This window comes from Topomyia yanbarensis, chromosome 2, assembly GCF_030247195.1.
Source record: "Topomyia yanbarensis strain Yona2022 chromosome 2, ASM3024719v1, whole genome shotgun sequence".
NCBI classification, from domain to species: domain Eukaryota; kingdom Metazoa; phylum Arthropoda; class Insecta; order Diptera; family Culicidae; genus Topomyia; species Topomyia yanbarensis.
In genome coordinates this window covers 136,399,499-136,414,035 of record NC_080671.1, presented here as the reverse complement: position 1 = coordinate 136,414,035, position 14,537 = coordinate 136,399,499, and the positions used below count along the sequence as shown (strand labels likewise).

The window sequence follows — 14,537 nt, the reverse complement described above, 5'->3', positions numbered from 1 at the left end:
GTTATGAAAATATATATTAAAGAATCTATGAATTAATCGTATTCCTTCCATTTAAACTAACAAAAAGCTAAATATCTTTTCTAGCCTCATGTTTCAGTTCATATATGCAAAGAATAAATATCACCAGTGTGCAGTAGAATAAAATAAACACGAAATGATCGTGTTTAATCAATTATACTCCAACCTTCAATCATGCAGCATCGGCAGTTCTCTAGAACTGTTCGCTTGTGCAAGCATGATTCACCGCGTATGTTTTTCAACTACTTGCACATTAGCCAATATACGATCTCATTGACGCACGTTACGAGCAGAATAATAGGCAAACATGGAATGAACAATTGTTGTATTGCACATTATCTACAGAAACGAAAACAAACCTGGATCTTGCTGGGTGTCGGCATTTGGTGTGCTGGTGTGACAACGATTAGGTATGGCACAGCGCGCACACACCGACCATTGTACTGTCGTCAATAATGTCACTAAGCCAAGCATGCGCTAAATTGTGACCGATTTCGTCACATTCAGCCAGTACAGTTAGAGCCATTGTGACACCTTGACCTGTTTCACCCATTAATTCAATTGTGTTTTTCTCCTCGCACTTGCAGATCCAAGACAAACTTGAAGAGGTGTCGCCCCCGCTAAAACCCATCCGACTGAACAATATCTCACTGGTGCGGGAAGTGGTCGATCGATGCAGCCTGTCGCGGAATCCACATGCACGTGAACTAGCGCGAATATTCCGTTATCCACACTTCCGGGCGCTCATCGAATCGCACGACGAAGTTGGAGAGCTGACTGTGGAAAAGCTAAAATCTCACCAAAACGGTAGCAGTCCGGGAAGCAGCAGCAAAAACGTACCAGGATCACCCGGCAGCGGTAGCAATTCCGAGGTCGACAGCTTGTTGGGAACGGCAGTAATCACGGCCGGCAACGGGATGCCCGGAGAAACGATCAAAATGGTCGGAATCCGGAGAAATCCGAACGAACCGTTGGGTCTGACCGTGGAGGTCGACGAGCACGATCAACTGGTGGTTGCTCGGATCATTGCCGGTGGAATGATCGACCGGCAGGGGCTTCTGCATGCGGGTGATGTGATATTGGAGGTGAACGGAGTTCCGGTAACGACGCCCGAGGAACTACAGACTGAAATCTCCCGGGCGAAGGAATCCGTTACGTTGAAGATAGGACCCAGCCTAGATGAGGAGATGAAATCCGCCCGCATCACGATGGCCGGTGGACAGGTAAAGAATGGGAAAAATTTAGAGCCGGGGAAAAAACTGACGGTAAGTGGAGTGTTTGTTTTGTATTTTCGCTTTCCTTTTTAAGTGTAGCTTTTTAGCTTAGAGTGCTCAACAGGAGCGGTAGAAAGTTTTAGTATATCATTCGTAAAGAAAAAGTTTCGATTTTTTGTGAAGTGTGTTTTTAGTTCTTCTTGCTTTTCAATCACAGTCTCTATTGCTTCAGAATCCTAGGTCGATTGTTAGGGAAATTTTAATTCGAACGATGGGGTATTATGAAATTCTCGTATTTTAGACCGGACCGTGTAGGAGTTGGTGGGATGATACCTCTTAATACTCCAGGATGCCTTAATTGGAACATGAATTAAAGAAATTCTTTTATTGTGTTTTACAAACTGTTGGCATCAATAAATTTAGTTCATGTTTGACAATTCTTGGTAGTTTGTTTATTTCGTCATTTACGTGGTTTTGAACGCAACAGGTGGTCTTTCATTGCATTCAAACTTATATCTGGTATTTTAATTGAAAAAAAACCGCGACTTGCCAATAGATTCTCAGCAACTCAGATCTTCTCACGTGTATATTGCCACTTGAATGCCTACCTAGCTGATATCTGAATCTTTGAGTGATATGGAGAATCATGCTACTATGTATTTATTTATTTACACCTGTTCAATGATAGGGGCCCCTTAGTTCAAAAGTGCCCAGGGCCCCAAATTGTTTTAAGACGGTCCTGCTTGTCTCGGTCAAAATTCAATTTGCTCTTAGCCCATTTGGTAACCCTATAAGTAATTCGACTGTTGAGAGATAGCACAATCATCCCATACATTATTATTTTCTAAATTCGCTGCATTCTTTCGGTTGCGTCTTGTTTTGTTTGCGTTTTGTTTTCGTTTGCGTTTGTGTTAATAGTAGCTACTATTATTCACAAAAAACCACTATGAGATCACCGATGATGAATGCGGACGCCAACTTACCTCACTACTGATGCTGGGAGCGAAAGTGTACACTTGTGTGTGATTTACCAAACCTACCACTACTAGCACTTGTGCTGTCCCCCCAAAAAATTAGTTCTCGTAGGCTAAAAGTGCACTTCTTCAATGTTTAACTGTATGTATGTAACTTTTAACGATAGTAGTACTTAGGCAGGATTGGTAATTAAAACGGTTGGATGCATTCTTCTATATTTTTAAAAAACATGACACACACTTTTAGAATCAATTACACCTCCACATTTAAAAAAAACAAGAAAAATGTATTTATATTTACTCAATTGTCACGAAAAAAACACTGAAGCATGCATCCATCTAAGTATAAAGAGGATTAGGTTAGATTAAAAATATAATGTATTATCATTTACCATCCTACGACTGATTGATCGTATTTTCTCTCTTTGAAACCTTACAGTGTTACATGCGAGCATTGTTCGATTACATCCCGTCCGAGGATAATCTGCTACCGTGTCAGGACATTGGTTTATCATTCCAACGTGGAGATATTCTGCAAATCATTAACGTCAAAGATCCCAACTGGTGGCAAGCACGACATGCCGGCGATGATGGTCCCATCGGTTTGGTTCCCTCGCAGGAGTTGGAGGAACGACGACAGGCCTACGTTGCGCCGGAGGCAGACTACGCACACAAGATTAGCATATGCGGCACAAAGGTGGGTGTGTTTGGGATTAATGGATACTTTTCAACAATTCATTTCTGGTTTTAGATTTCCAAGAAGAAGCGTAAGACAATGTACAAAACTAAGCAAAACAGTGAGTTCGATAAGGCGGATCTGATGCTGTACGAAGAGGTTACCAAAATGCCACCATTCAAGCGGAAAACATTGGTTCTGATCGGTGTGGCCGGCGTTGGACGACGAACGCTCAAGAATCGATTGATCAACAGCGATCCGGACAAATTTGGTTCCGTTCTACCACGTATATATACTAGCAATTATGTTTTGTGTTCAGGACTACAGATTAATAGACTATTCGTTTTTTTCAGATACAACACGGCAACCGAGACCGCTCGAAGAAAGCGGAAAAGCCTATTGGTTTACCGATCGTGAAACAATGGAGCAGGAAATAAAAGAAAATCGCTTTTTGGAATACGGTGACCACAACGGTAATCTGTACGGGACGCACTTGGACTCGATACGGGATGTCATTCGGCAAGGTGAGAAATGCAGACCACCACCGTGGATGCTTGTATCTGAATTCAATCTATTTGACTTATTTTTCAGGTAAAATGTGTGTCCTCGACTGTGCTCCAAGTGCGCTGAAAACTTTACACAACAGTGCTGAGTTCATGCCATACGTGATTTTTATCGCCGCTCCTGGGATGGAACAGCTGAAGCAGCTGTACGCTGAACGTAGATCCGCACAGGGATCGATGAGGAGTTTACAGGTGATTGATTTTTTTTTGTTCGAGGGATGGTTCCGGTTCATATTTTACTAACAAAAAAATAATTCAAAATATTTGAAAGCGCAATGTGCATGCAGAGCTTTTTGTTCGTGTGTGAAACCTTGATTGCGTGAGTGATACTGTTGAGGACAGACAATTGTCTGAATTCCATTGTCATTCCCCATTACTTTTTTATCAAGAGCAATCCACTGGCGGAACAACAAGATTGCAGCTGTTCTGAAAGGAAACCAAAGCAGCAAGCTGGAGAGAGTTCTTCGATGGCATTAACTCGACTTCCTCCACCCTCTCCAGCTGTGGAGAGGGGTTAACGTACTTAGCGACAAACGTCGACAGATAAGATTTTACCTCAATATCCATCGAACAACTATTTTGAAGCTTACTGAAGTACCACACCAGATCGGGACTTATTTTCAGCAGATATCATCCGACGAATTTCTACCGGCGCAAAGCCGTCATAGAAGCAAACTCAACGAGCTTCGGACTCAACTGTAGTGCACCGTACAAGCAACCTTTTTCCGGAATGGAATTCACCACTGCACTAAGCGCGGTACGCGGGAAACCGGCTGGACACGACGAAGTCGGCTAATCAATGCTCAGCCAGACACCTCCCACCAATGTCAAAAAGAACCTTACTATAATGCTTGACCATATTCTGAGAAGGTGGGGACTACCCATAAACTTGGCACGAGGCGTTGTATAGCTAAAACGATGGAGAGATTAGTAAACTGGTGTCTTGTAACCTTTCTGGAGGAGGGCAGCTACCTCGTCCTTTGCCTTCATAAAAGGATTCGATTCAGTTATCCATTTCGGTTCCTTTATAGAGGTAGCCGGTCAGGCACTTGGGTAAAACAAGCACGCCGATATCGCGATCCTTGATCTCGCCAAGGCCAACAAAATGGTCTGGCGAGAGGGTGTACTGCGGCAATTGCATCAGTGGGAGATGAAAGTGAATATGGCGGCTTCGTCCGAGAATTTCTCAGGAACAGAACTTTCCGAGTATACATCGAGGGAAACATGTCGGATACCTTCGGGGAAGTAAATGGAGTCCCACAAGGATCCGTGTTGCCAGTCACCCTTTTTCTTGTAAGCATGAATACTTTATTTTAGCGGTTCTCAAGTTTTTTCGTACCACGGACCCCTGAGAAATCACCCTGGGTTCCTGCGGTCCTGCACGGATAAACATCTGATAGACATATGCTATCAATATTTTAGATTCAGTTTGTTAGGAAGCAAGACTTGAAATTTCAATATGCGCTCGAAAAATATTTTTTTCCTCGTAGACCCCGTGGCAACGACTTCACGGCCCCCTAGGGGTCCGCGGACCCCAGGTTGAGAATAACTTCTCTATTCAATGATTTACCGGACGGAGTTTTCATATTCATGCACGCTGATGATATTATTTTGAGGCGATCGCTACAACTAGGATAAAATTGTAAGCAGCTGTTGATGCCGTATGCCGAAGCAACCAGTTTTAATAGTGCCCTACACTGCTGCAATTCCCACCTGCATTATGAAACTCGCCAGCGCAGCAATACCATTTTATAAGGATCCGGAATTAAGGTAGATCGGAGAATAACCTTCACATACCACTTCTAACAAATATGTGATGGCCTGGAGCTCACCTGCAAAAACTGGGAGGGTCGGTCCACCATACTGCCACCTGTTTATCATGGTGCGGTCAGACTCGTGTCATAACTGCTCCCTACCACACCGGTGAATTCCGCCTGCATGAAGGCAGGTACTCTATCGAATCGATGGGAGGAAGAGGTAAACGTTGTGAAACGAGCGTTGAGTTTCTTCGAAAAACGACAGGAGGGTGATGTCAAATATTGCCAGTATGTGCAGGGTCAGGTACCACTCCTGAAACAATCGCTGTCCAAACCAGGACACCAAACTATGGTAACACGTATCGTCAAAAGAGACGACCTTTACAGCTCTCATCTTCACTGGCGGCTCAAAGCTGGAATAGGAAGTGGGAATAGGGGTGAACGGTATCGTTGAGCCTTCCGTCTGTCTTCAGAACGCTCGGTATTCTCCGCAAAAGCACACGCCGTAACTATAAGTAGAAGATCTGAAGGCACACCAACGGTAATTTATTCTGAGTCCCTTTCGGTCATCGAAGCATCCGTACATCCAGGAAATCGAAGACACTTGTGATATTCTCACTACGATTTGCTGAGTTCCGGGCCATTGTGGAATGATGAACAACGAGAATGCTAACCATCTGGCCTCTATCAATCAGCTAGCGAGGGCAATTGTTCCCGTAAATGACTGCATTAAAGCATTCATGGAGGAACCCACCAACCACTTCATCGAACACTAGAGGAATTTGCGAAGATACGCACAGAAACTTATGGGATCTCTCCAAAAACAGCAAGACAAGCGGATCGGTTGAGAGCTCTGGGTACCGTTTAGTTCAGGGGTTTCCAGCAGGGTCAGCCTGAGTCTTGGAAGTCGATTCGACCTCTATTTGGGTATCTAAAACAATATCCGCGCAGACGGGAAATAAGAGAATAACTTAGTCTATTTTCTGACCTCAAACAAAGCAGAGGCAAAAAAATCGCCCCAGTGAATCAAACCAGCACTTTGTTCTATATCCAGTGCACAAACAGTATTGTATCGTTACCTCCGACTTCGCAGTGAAATGAGTCTACCAAAGTAAAACAGTTCAGGAGGTGAAACTAGGTAAAGGAAAAATGGAGCTTAATCTCGCGGAAGTTAGGTACAATTAGCTACACAACGTCAAAAACTGTTTTGATTACATTAAGAAGTTTAGCACAGGCATAAAACTTCATTGCAAAAACAATGTGCAACACGAGGTCGAATTTGATAACATCAGAATCAAGATCCCCGTGTATATGGAAAATGACATGGTGGACGTTCGTATACATGATCTGGCATCGCGCACTAAGGAAGATTCCATCAAACAAATTATGTCGCAATTCGGAGAGGTGGAATCTATTACGAATGACGCTTGGAGAAATTTTTTCACCGGTATTCCCAACCTTCTTGCATGACTATCGAATGCAAATCACCCAATAATGGCGTAACCAATAAGCAAACAACGCTGATCACATATCGCGGGCAGATCCCTACATGTCAATTCTGTAACCAGACAGCTCACTACGGCAAAACATGCACCGAAGCAACTAGTCAAAACTTATCTACTACAAACAACTCTAACAAGCAGCCGCCAACACTTACAGATAAACGAAAAACAATGACCCATTTAACCATGGAATGGCAATACATGATTTAACATGGAAGTGAACGATAACGCGAGAGAAGGCAGACGGAATGACCCGTAAGCTGCGCCGGATAAGGCAACTAATGCTTCATCGCCAAGGAAAAGAATCTCAACACGCAGCTGCAAACTGCGTCAACAAGATCAGGCAGACAGATATCCTTAGTATTTTTTAGCTTTACTTATATTGTAAAAACATAAATGATCCACGGCTCAGTTGTGCCAGCGCATTGAGCCGTGTCAAATAAACGTATAGAAAAAACAACGTATAGAAAAAACAACTACAATGCTACAAAATCAAAAAAAAATGAATTTTCTTTTCAAGGTGATCTGTTAGAGGTTGTTGGTCTGGTCAAATGCAACACAAAACCACGTTAAATCAATTTAATATACCCTTAAAATCTTGATTTATAGAAAAAACTATATTTCAGGACTTATTCTTCAAGCGATTTTCAATTTTTTGAGTGCTCTGAAGATAAGAAATGTACTTACTAACTTTAGGCTTTGTTCTGTTCATTTGTTAAAAATACTATGCGATTTTGGGACAACAATATGGAAGCAACCATTATTTTGCGGTTTTTTTTTAAAAATATGAAAATTTCTCAACATTTTTATTAAGATGTGTCTTTGTTTTAATTTAAGTTTAGAGAGTAAATTTAATTCCATATCCAACGACCTATTCACAAAACCGTAGAGTGCGGTTGGCCAGATTGGCCTCCGCCAAGGGTGCCAACCGTAAGGGGGGCGCTAAAATTTTGGTCTGTTTTATAAAATAAGTGAGGTTAAGTCATAAAATATGTCAGGATAGGCGTATCATTCCCATGTACACACAAAATTATTGTTCGAAAGTCGAACTGAAAAAAGCCAGTGTACACAACAAAAAGGCGCACAACTGAGACTCTACCGAAGGCGCCAGAAAACTACGTTACGGTTCTGTTAGTCCAGAAGGAACCGTTGCTCCAACAAGACAAAGACTTAATATTTCTACAAAAAAGCGGAAATTATTGCAAACTTTGTCTGCACGTTTTCTCCGTGTCATAGAAACAAGGGGAACGGAAATTTGGTCATGGGCAGTAAAGCAGGCCACTTCCTTGATCCGCAATATCATAAAGTTGCCGGTTCCCAACCGAGGTCCAACCAATCCTGCACTCTGGTTGAAATATCCACGCATACCAAGTTCGAATCTATACCTACACCATTGATCTAAACTTTGTGAGCGGGTATGTAAACGCGTTAGTTTTTTATAAAAGTCTTGTCGCCAGTAACGCCATTTGTTTGCTTTCGATAAAATATAACAATTCTGAGTTTATCGGAGCGAACTGTCAAGATATCTGGTACAGCTGAATATTTCTGCGTCTTGCGGAATATTAGAATTCTTAGCGGACTATCTTTGAACCGTAAGAAGATCGCATACGGTCGAACCCAGTTCAATGTGTTTGATTTCAAATGGCCTTTGATAACGTATCTTGTCCGACATCTATTTTAGGATCATTTGGGTCATTCCAGGAGAGTTCATTTATGCACGGGTCTCGAGCCAGACGCAAAGGGAAAACTGTAGAATATAAAAGAAGAGACAGAAATCATGGGGACAAGTATGAATAAAGGAATAATGTGGTCATCTGTTTTCACTCGATATATGACTGGATGCAACCTATTTTCTTAGAAACTGGATCGAAGGATATGCGAAAAACTTTATTGCATTTTTGGTGCACTTTTGCAAAAAGATGGGTGCTGTCTGGAATATAACTGGAATGCCGTGACGGCTCTTGGCCTGGTAATTCAAATATAATGATATGCACCCTAATCAACAATCTACCAATCAGTTCAAAGTTCCTAAAATTGTCTCCTCAGTATACTAGATATACGCTAGAGTGCCAATATTTATAGTTATACGGAATTTTCAAACTGAACACACCTCAAAAGTATTGCTTCTAGAGAAAAAAATCCCCATGCAAAATTTAAGCGCAATCGAAAAACAATGCCATGAACCGTCGAGAACTGATGTAGTGTTGAAAAAATGCCTTTAAGATGCTAGGAATTGAGATGGGACCTGAGTTTGGAAATGCAGTTTTTATTTGTGTTTTGTATGCCAAATGTTTTAGAAATCCATGGAATGTCGACCGGCACCCTAATATACAGTCTTTTGTATGTTGCCTTCAAACACCTAGCGTCATGATTTCATAAATATACAATAAATGATTTGTGGTATTTCTATGAAATGAACGATAGTCAAATATGAATGAAGTAGGGGGAAGGTGTGTCATGCATGTACACAAATTATTATTTGATGGTCGAATTGGAAAAGAAAGCCAAAGTAGACACCAAAGGGGTGCAAAATTGAGATTCCGCCAAGGGCGCCACAACACAACGCTACGGCTCTGCCTATTCATCATCAAAGTCGGTTGAAAAAAGACAGTTATTAATTTTTTTTCAAATTCGAAACTTGCTCGCATGAATTTTTAAGGGGACGGTTTCAAATGAAATTTTCAAAAAATCGAATGTTTTTACTCGATTTCGTAGGTATACATTGAAAAGTATGTGTGTGAACATTGAAGTTTAAATTGGGAAAAAATATCAGAAGATATAATTTTAGAATTCTATAGTGCCCGACAATGCCTCCTGTTCGTGCGAGCAAGTTTCTCATTTGGAAAAAAATCATAACTACTATTTTTCAACCGGCTTTGATGATAAATAGATCGTTTTATGCGGAATAGAATTCTCTCAAAATTTTTATTAAAGCAAAAATGCATCTTTAGAAGAATGTTGAGCAACACACCAAAAAATAATGAAATTTAAACGACATGTAAATCAATACGAATGTAAACATACAACGATTGAATCAAAAATTTGATTGAAAATTACGTTAAAATCAGTTGGAGCAGCACATAATTTTACACTTTCATTCATGTCATTCATTTTACAGTAGTATTCGAGTAAAAATACATTGAAGTGCATTGGTTTTCCGTTTAAAGAAACTGTAATTTTCAATCCACGTGTAAAATTATAATAAAATTCGTTGAAGAAAGCACGACAAGTCGTGTGTATTTGTGGTGGAACTTAATTTTACATTTATATTCATGCTCCAAATATGTGCATGAAAATAAACTTAAAATTACAAAATATTTTTTCTGTGAATTTTTATAATTTTCCTGAAAAAATCGCAAAATTGTTATGCCAAAGCTGCATAGTATTTCTAACAAAAGGACATATCATAGGATACCGTTGAAAAGCTTATTTCTTTTTCTTTCCAGAACACACGAAAATTGAAAATTGGTTGAAAAATGAACGCTTGGAAAAAAATTTAGTGCCGAAAGTCCCGGGAAACAGTTTTTTTTTGCTATAAATTAAGATTTTGAGAGTTTCCAACATTTTTCATACATTATTTTGTGTTGCATTTAATGAGATTCACAATCTATACTAGGTCACTTGAAAAGTATAAAACCACTGTAGCAGCGTATTATTTTGGAAAAAGAATAATTGCTTATTAGAATTCTCATGGCAATGACCGGCTTGTCTATTGAAACTTCTAATCCAGGAGGTCGATGTAACATTGTAATGCGATATAATCTAACATAACATAATTACGTATGCATGCACTTTCAATGTTGTTTATTTCATGTGTCTTCCCAATATAGTTCGATCGCCAAAGCTCCATCCGATTCAGTTCCCGCCGCGCTAAAACATTGGAATCACTGGCATCACTGTACGAGGTAAGATATATCGATGGTGCGCATGCGCTTCGCCGAAGCTTTTCCCTACTGTCAAGGCTCGTTTCCAATGTAGAACTGTAAAAGTGCTTCCACTAACCACGCGTGTTTACTCTTTTCTAACATCATTTTAACCGGCCAAACAGGATGAGGATCTCGTCTCGGCATGCGAGGAAAGTGCCTTATTGCAGCGAAAATACGACAAATACCTGGACGCGGTCATAGTCAACGAAGACTTCGATGTGACATTCCGGGCCGTGACGGACGCGTTGGAGGCCCTCAGCCACGAGCATCAGTGGGTACCGGTCAATTGGATCTACTAAGCAACCTCAGGGAGGATAACCGATATATGGTAGACGCAGCAAAAGATGTGTTCAAATCGAAGTGTTGAGAGCCATACCTGCATGCATTCAGAGCCTTGGGTAGATCGAATCCCGGCCTTTACCAGTACCATGTTATATTTCCATATCGTCCAATACATTTTATTACACATATACATCATATGAGTCACTTTTGAGAATAGAAAAAAGCGAAGCAATATCAGCTTCGTAACCTCCATGTCGTACTATCGATTTAATTCGTAAGTAGTTGTCTTGTAGCGGTAATAACTATCAGCAGCGAATGCCTCCAATATTAAATAACGCATCTAGTATTTATTAAGCAAGATCAAGATGTCAGCAGAAGGTAATTGTTTCGTCCATTAGATTTAGTTTTATATAGAGTTGTAATTTTTAAACCAGGGTTAAACCCCGCACGAGTAGTAAGATAGATTCTATTGTTCAATGTCGAATCTCACGCAAAAAATATATTCAGTTACGTCAGAAACTGCCTTTGGCAAAATAGTATGCGAAAATGTTTCATTATTATGACTAGTGAGTGCTAACTTCGAAGAATTGTTTGAAAAACTATTTGTTGAACAGAGTTTCATTGAATTTATTAAGTGGAAATCAAAATAAAGAGTAATCGTAAACGACCGTGATTCATGTTCAGATAAATACTGATGACTACCACCGAGACACTCAACAGGCCCATTCCACCAATTTTCTGGGTTGGTTTCGAACATAATAGTGACCATCAACACGTTTGAATCCAAGCTTTTCAAACATCCCCTGTGATGCCTTGTTCGTGCAAAGCACTGTCCCGTAGCAGTTCAGCCCATTGTTGGCCAGTTCCCGGGCAATGGCTTTAACCATAATGGTCCCGTAACCTTTCCTAAGGTGCTCGGGAGCTACTTCCAGAGGGCCCATTGCACCCGTCTGCCAGCAGAAACACCACGCGACCAGCTTGTCAGACTCGTTGAATAATCCTATGGAAATGTTCCAAACCGCTAGCCGTTTCAGAAAGTATTCCGAACCTTCGCATCGGTGAGGCCAGATATTGTTGGCGGTAATTGCGTGCTCCGCTTGCAATCGCTTTAACCGCAGTCCATCCGGTAAATTTATCTCGAACTTGAGAGATTCCTCCTTGGGAAGGTGGTACAGGTAAGTGAACGTTTCCCACTGGAGCTCAATGCTTGCAGATTTTAACACTAAGTCCAGAGCTGAACGATGACACTTGCGTATGTAACATATTTTGTAGCTGTAATCCCAATCGATCAAGCGTAGAGCGCGTCCCAGAGATTCATTGGATTCTTCTATCGAATAGAAAAACATTTGGTAGCGATCCTGGTGGGTAATAAAATGTTAGCAGTTATGGTTTAGAAATTATCAACAATTACTTTTGCAGCAGTCTGCTCAGTTCGTGCGAAATAATACGTCGAAAATCGTTTGAGTAATGACTCACCACAATTATATATGTTCCATTATCTCTCCAACTATCGCTCAGGCTATAGATTTTCAGGTGCTTTATTCGAGAATCTATCTTAACCCAATTGATATAGTTTTGGATCGTATTGTAAGCCATCTCGTGTTTCGGCCAATCAACTTTATAAATGTCTCTCAGGTCGATCCACTCGGATTGCGGGATTAACTGAAGTTTATCTTCGTTCACCATGATGCGATCGATGTCCGAGTCACCACTGATACTATATACGTTTTTGGGGAGAAGCCTGGGCATCACTGTGCCTTTCTGATGCTTAGTCGCGCGAGTTTAATCTTATCAACCGACAACGCATCCACTGTGACTAACAATTCAGATTACAGACGTTTTATTTAAATACATACCTTACAGACACAGGTCAATCGTTTGAGCTCGTGCGAGTTCTTGCCAAATGTAAGGCAATATAATATAATAAGGCAATTTAGCGAGAACGCGCTCTAGCTCAAAACATTGACCTGTGTCTGTAAGGTATTTATTTAAATGTAATGGTAAATATTTACCATTGCTGGAGATAATTGGGGCCATGTTTTCTTGATGGAATTGTGTCTAAAAAATTTAAGTCAAACTTTCGCTCTGTTTCACTTGTGTTCAATTGAGTCAATTGAGAATGAGATAATTTTAAAACAATGAACAAATCAACTCCACTCGACGAGATGAATATTGGAGATGTAACTGGTGTAATGTCCTTATTAACTGCTAATTAATGGATCGGAAGTTCAGTTCCGGAGATATCGGTTGGTGAATATTAGTACTTCAGTTTTTATAGAAATCAATTTCATTTTTTATATTTGCTTTTTTGCCCGTACGATTATTCTATTCTATTCTATTCTAACCCTTACATAGCCAGTATTGAAAAGCATCCTGGAAAACACTTCAGTTATACTTTAGTGTTTTTCTTGTCTACATTAATATTTGAATCATATTATAATATGTCGCAAATATTAAAACGGCCAGGCCTACTGTGCAGAGTTGGGTTTGAAGATGTTTCAATATTATCCGGCAATTGAATTATTCATTTAATGAACAATTTAACCAACGTATCGTTTTGAAACTTGAATGCGGATGAAACGAGGACAACCGTACCGACCGTTTCAGATTAGAGGGGGTTGGGTTAAATCGTTGGGAGTGACTTGGCTAAGAAGGTTAATGTCACTCCTTTGGTCCTTTTGGATGAGACAGCGGTATTTAACCTTGCCCTGACTAATGAGCCTAGGTTAAAGCGTATATTCTCGCTCTGCTTTTTTGCCCGTACGATTAGCAAGAAATTGGGATGGTCCAATCTACGGTAAGCCGAGTTTTGGTACGATCCAACGAACCTTTGGCCGATCCTTCTATAAGAAAGAAAAATGTTACCAAAATGGATCTCCGTATTGTGTATTTATTTATTTATTCCTTCGTCTTTGGCTAATTCTGCCATACAGACTGTTACTTAAAATTATTTAACATGTACAGTAACAATATATAACACCACAGACAATCGAGCAACATTTAAAGGTAACAATACAGTATTCCAAACAAAATTTAATTACAAATTCAGCGATGTGGGGGCTCCCAAATGTCAAACTTTTCGTGAAATTGTCGGAAACAGAGTCCTAATGGCCATGTTGATGGAGATAGTGCTATTTTTCTTAGCCTTGCGTCAATTCTTACTTTGAATGAAATGAACGGCCTTAATGACTCGTCCTTCCATTCAGGTACGAGCTTCTTCACAATTGCAGCATTAGTTCCGAGTGATTCTGCGACCAGAGTAGCAATATCTTTCTCACTCACTGTGTTCTTGACACGCGTAAAGAATAGCCAACAATGATTTCTTGAGCGTTTTTTCAAAACGTCATATCTGCAATGAGTTACTCTCTGTTTATGCTTTCTCTTTCAATTTTTACGGCGTCACTATAACACTTTTCACTTATTTCACAGTACAGATCGAAAGACGGTGGTTTTAACTAGCATATTATGCAAAGAGCTGAGGGATAAATGTTAAAGCGACCGAATTATTAACAGAAGAGAAAGTAAACAAAGAGAGTAACTCATTGCAGATATGACGTTTTAAAAAAACGCTCAAGATTTGTAGAATTACTTGACTCCAAAGAACCAGCAACCCTACACCCTTGTT

At 40.4% G+C, this 14,537-nt stretch overlaps 2 protein-coding genes across 4 annotated transcripts in view; one reads left to right on the top strand and one right to left on the bottom strand.

Annotated features, from left to right (window-relative positions):
• Positions 1-11,580, top strand: part of LOC131681453 (protein PALS2) — a 133,835-nt gene extending 122,255 nt beyond the window's left edge. For all 3 annotated transcript variants that reach the window (XM_058962247.1, XM_058962249.1, XM_058962248.1), the window contains exons 3-9: positions 606-1,283; positions 2,646-2,903; positions 2,958-3,168; positions 3,236-3,406; positions 3,474-3,637; positions 10,535-10,609; positions 10,753-11,580. In XM_058962247.1, the coding sequence (XP_058818230.1) occupies positions 606-1,283; positions 2,646-2,903; positions 2,958-3,168; positions 3,236-3,406; positions 3,474-3,637; positions 10,535-10,609; positions 10,753-10,929 (1,734 nt within the window). In that variant the 3' untranslated portion in view covers positions 10,930-11,580. The remainder of the gene's footprint in view (positions 1-605; positions 1,284-2,645; positions 2,904-2,957; positions 3,169-3,235; positions 3,407-3,473; positions 3,638-10,534; positions 10,610-10,752) is intronic.
• LOC131681454 (uncharacterized) lies at positions 11,515-12,786 on the bottom strand. The gene is made up of 2 exons (XM_058962251.1): positions 12,389-12,786; positions 11,515-12,270 (listed from the first exon to the last, which is right to left on the bottom strand). Exons 1-2 carry the CDS (start codon positions 12,659-12,661, stop codon positions 11,626-11,628), a joined length of 918 nt encoding a protein of 305 aa, XP_058818234.1. The 5' UTR covers positions 12,662-12,786; the 3' UTR covers positions 11,515-11,625.
• Between the last annotated feature and the right edge of the window lie 1,751 nt (positions 12,787-14,537).

Bases quoted from the DNA above. Each gene is read 5' to 3' on its own strand.
- LOC131681454 (XM_058962251.1), bottom strand. From the start codon at position 12,661: ATGCCCAGGCTTCTCCCCAAAAACGTATATAGTATCAGTGGTGACTCG. The intron at 12,271-12,388 runs GTGAGTCATTAC...ATTACCCACCAG, and splicing joins ATGGAACATATATAATTGTG to GATCGCTACCAAATGTTTTT.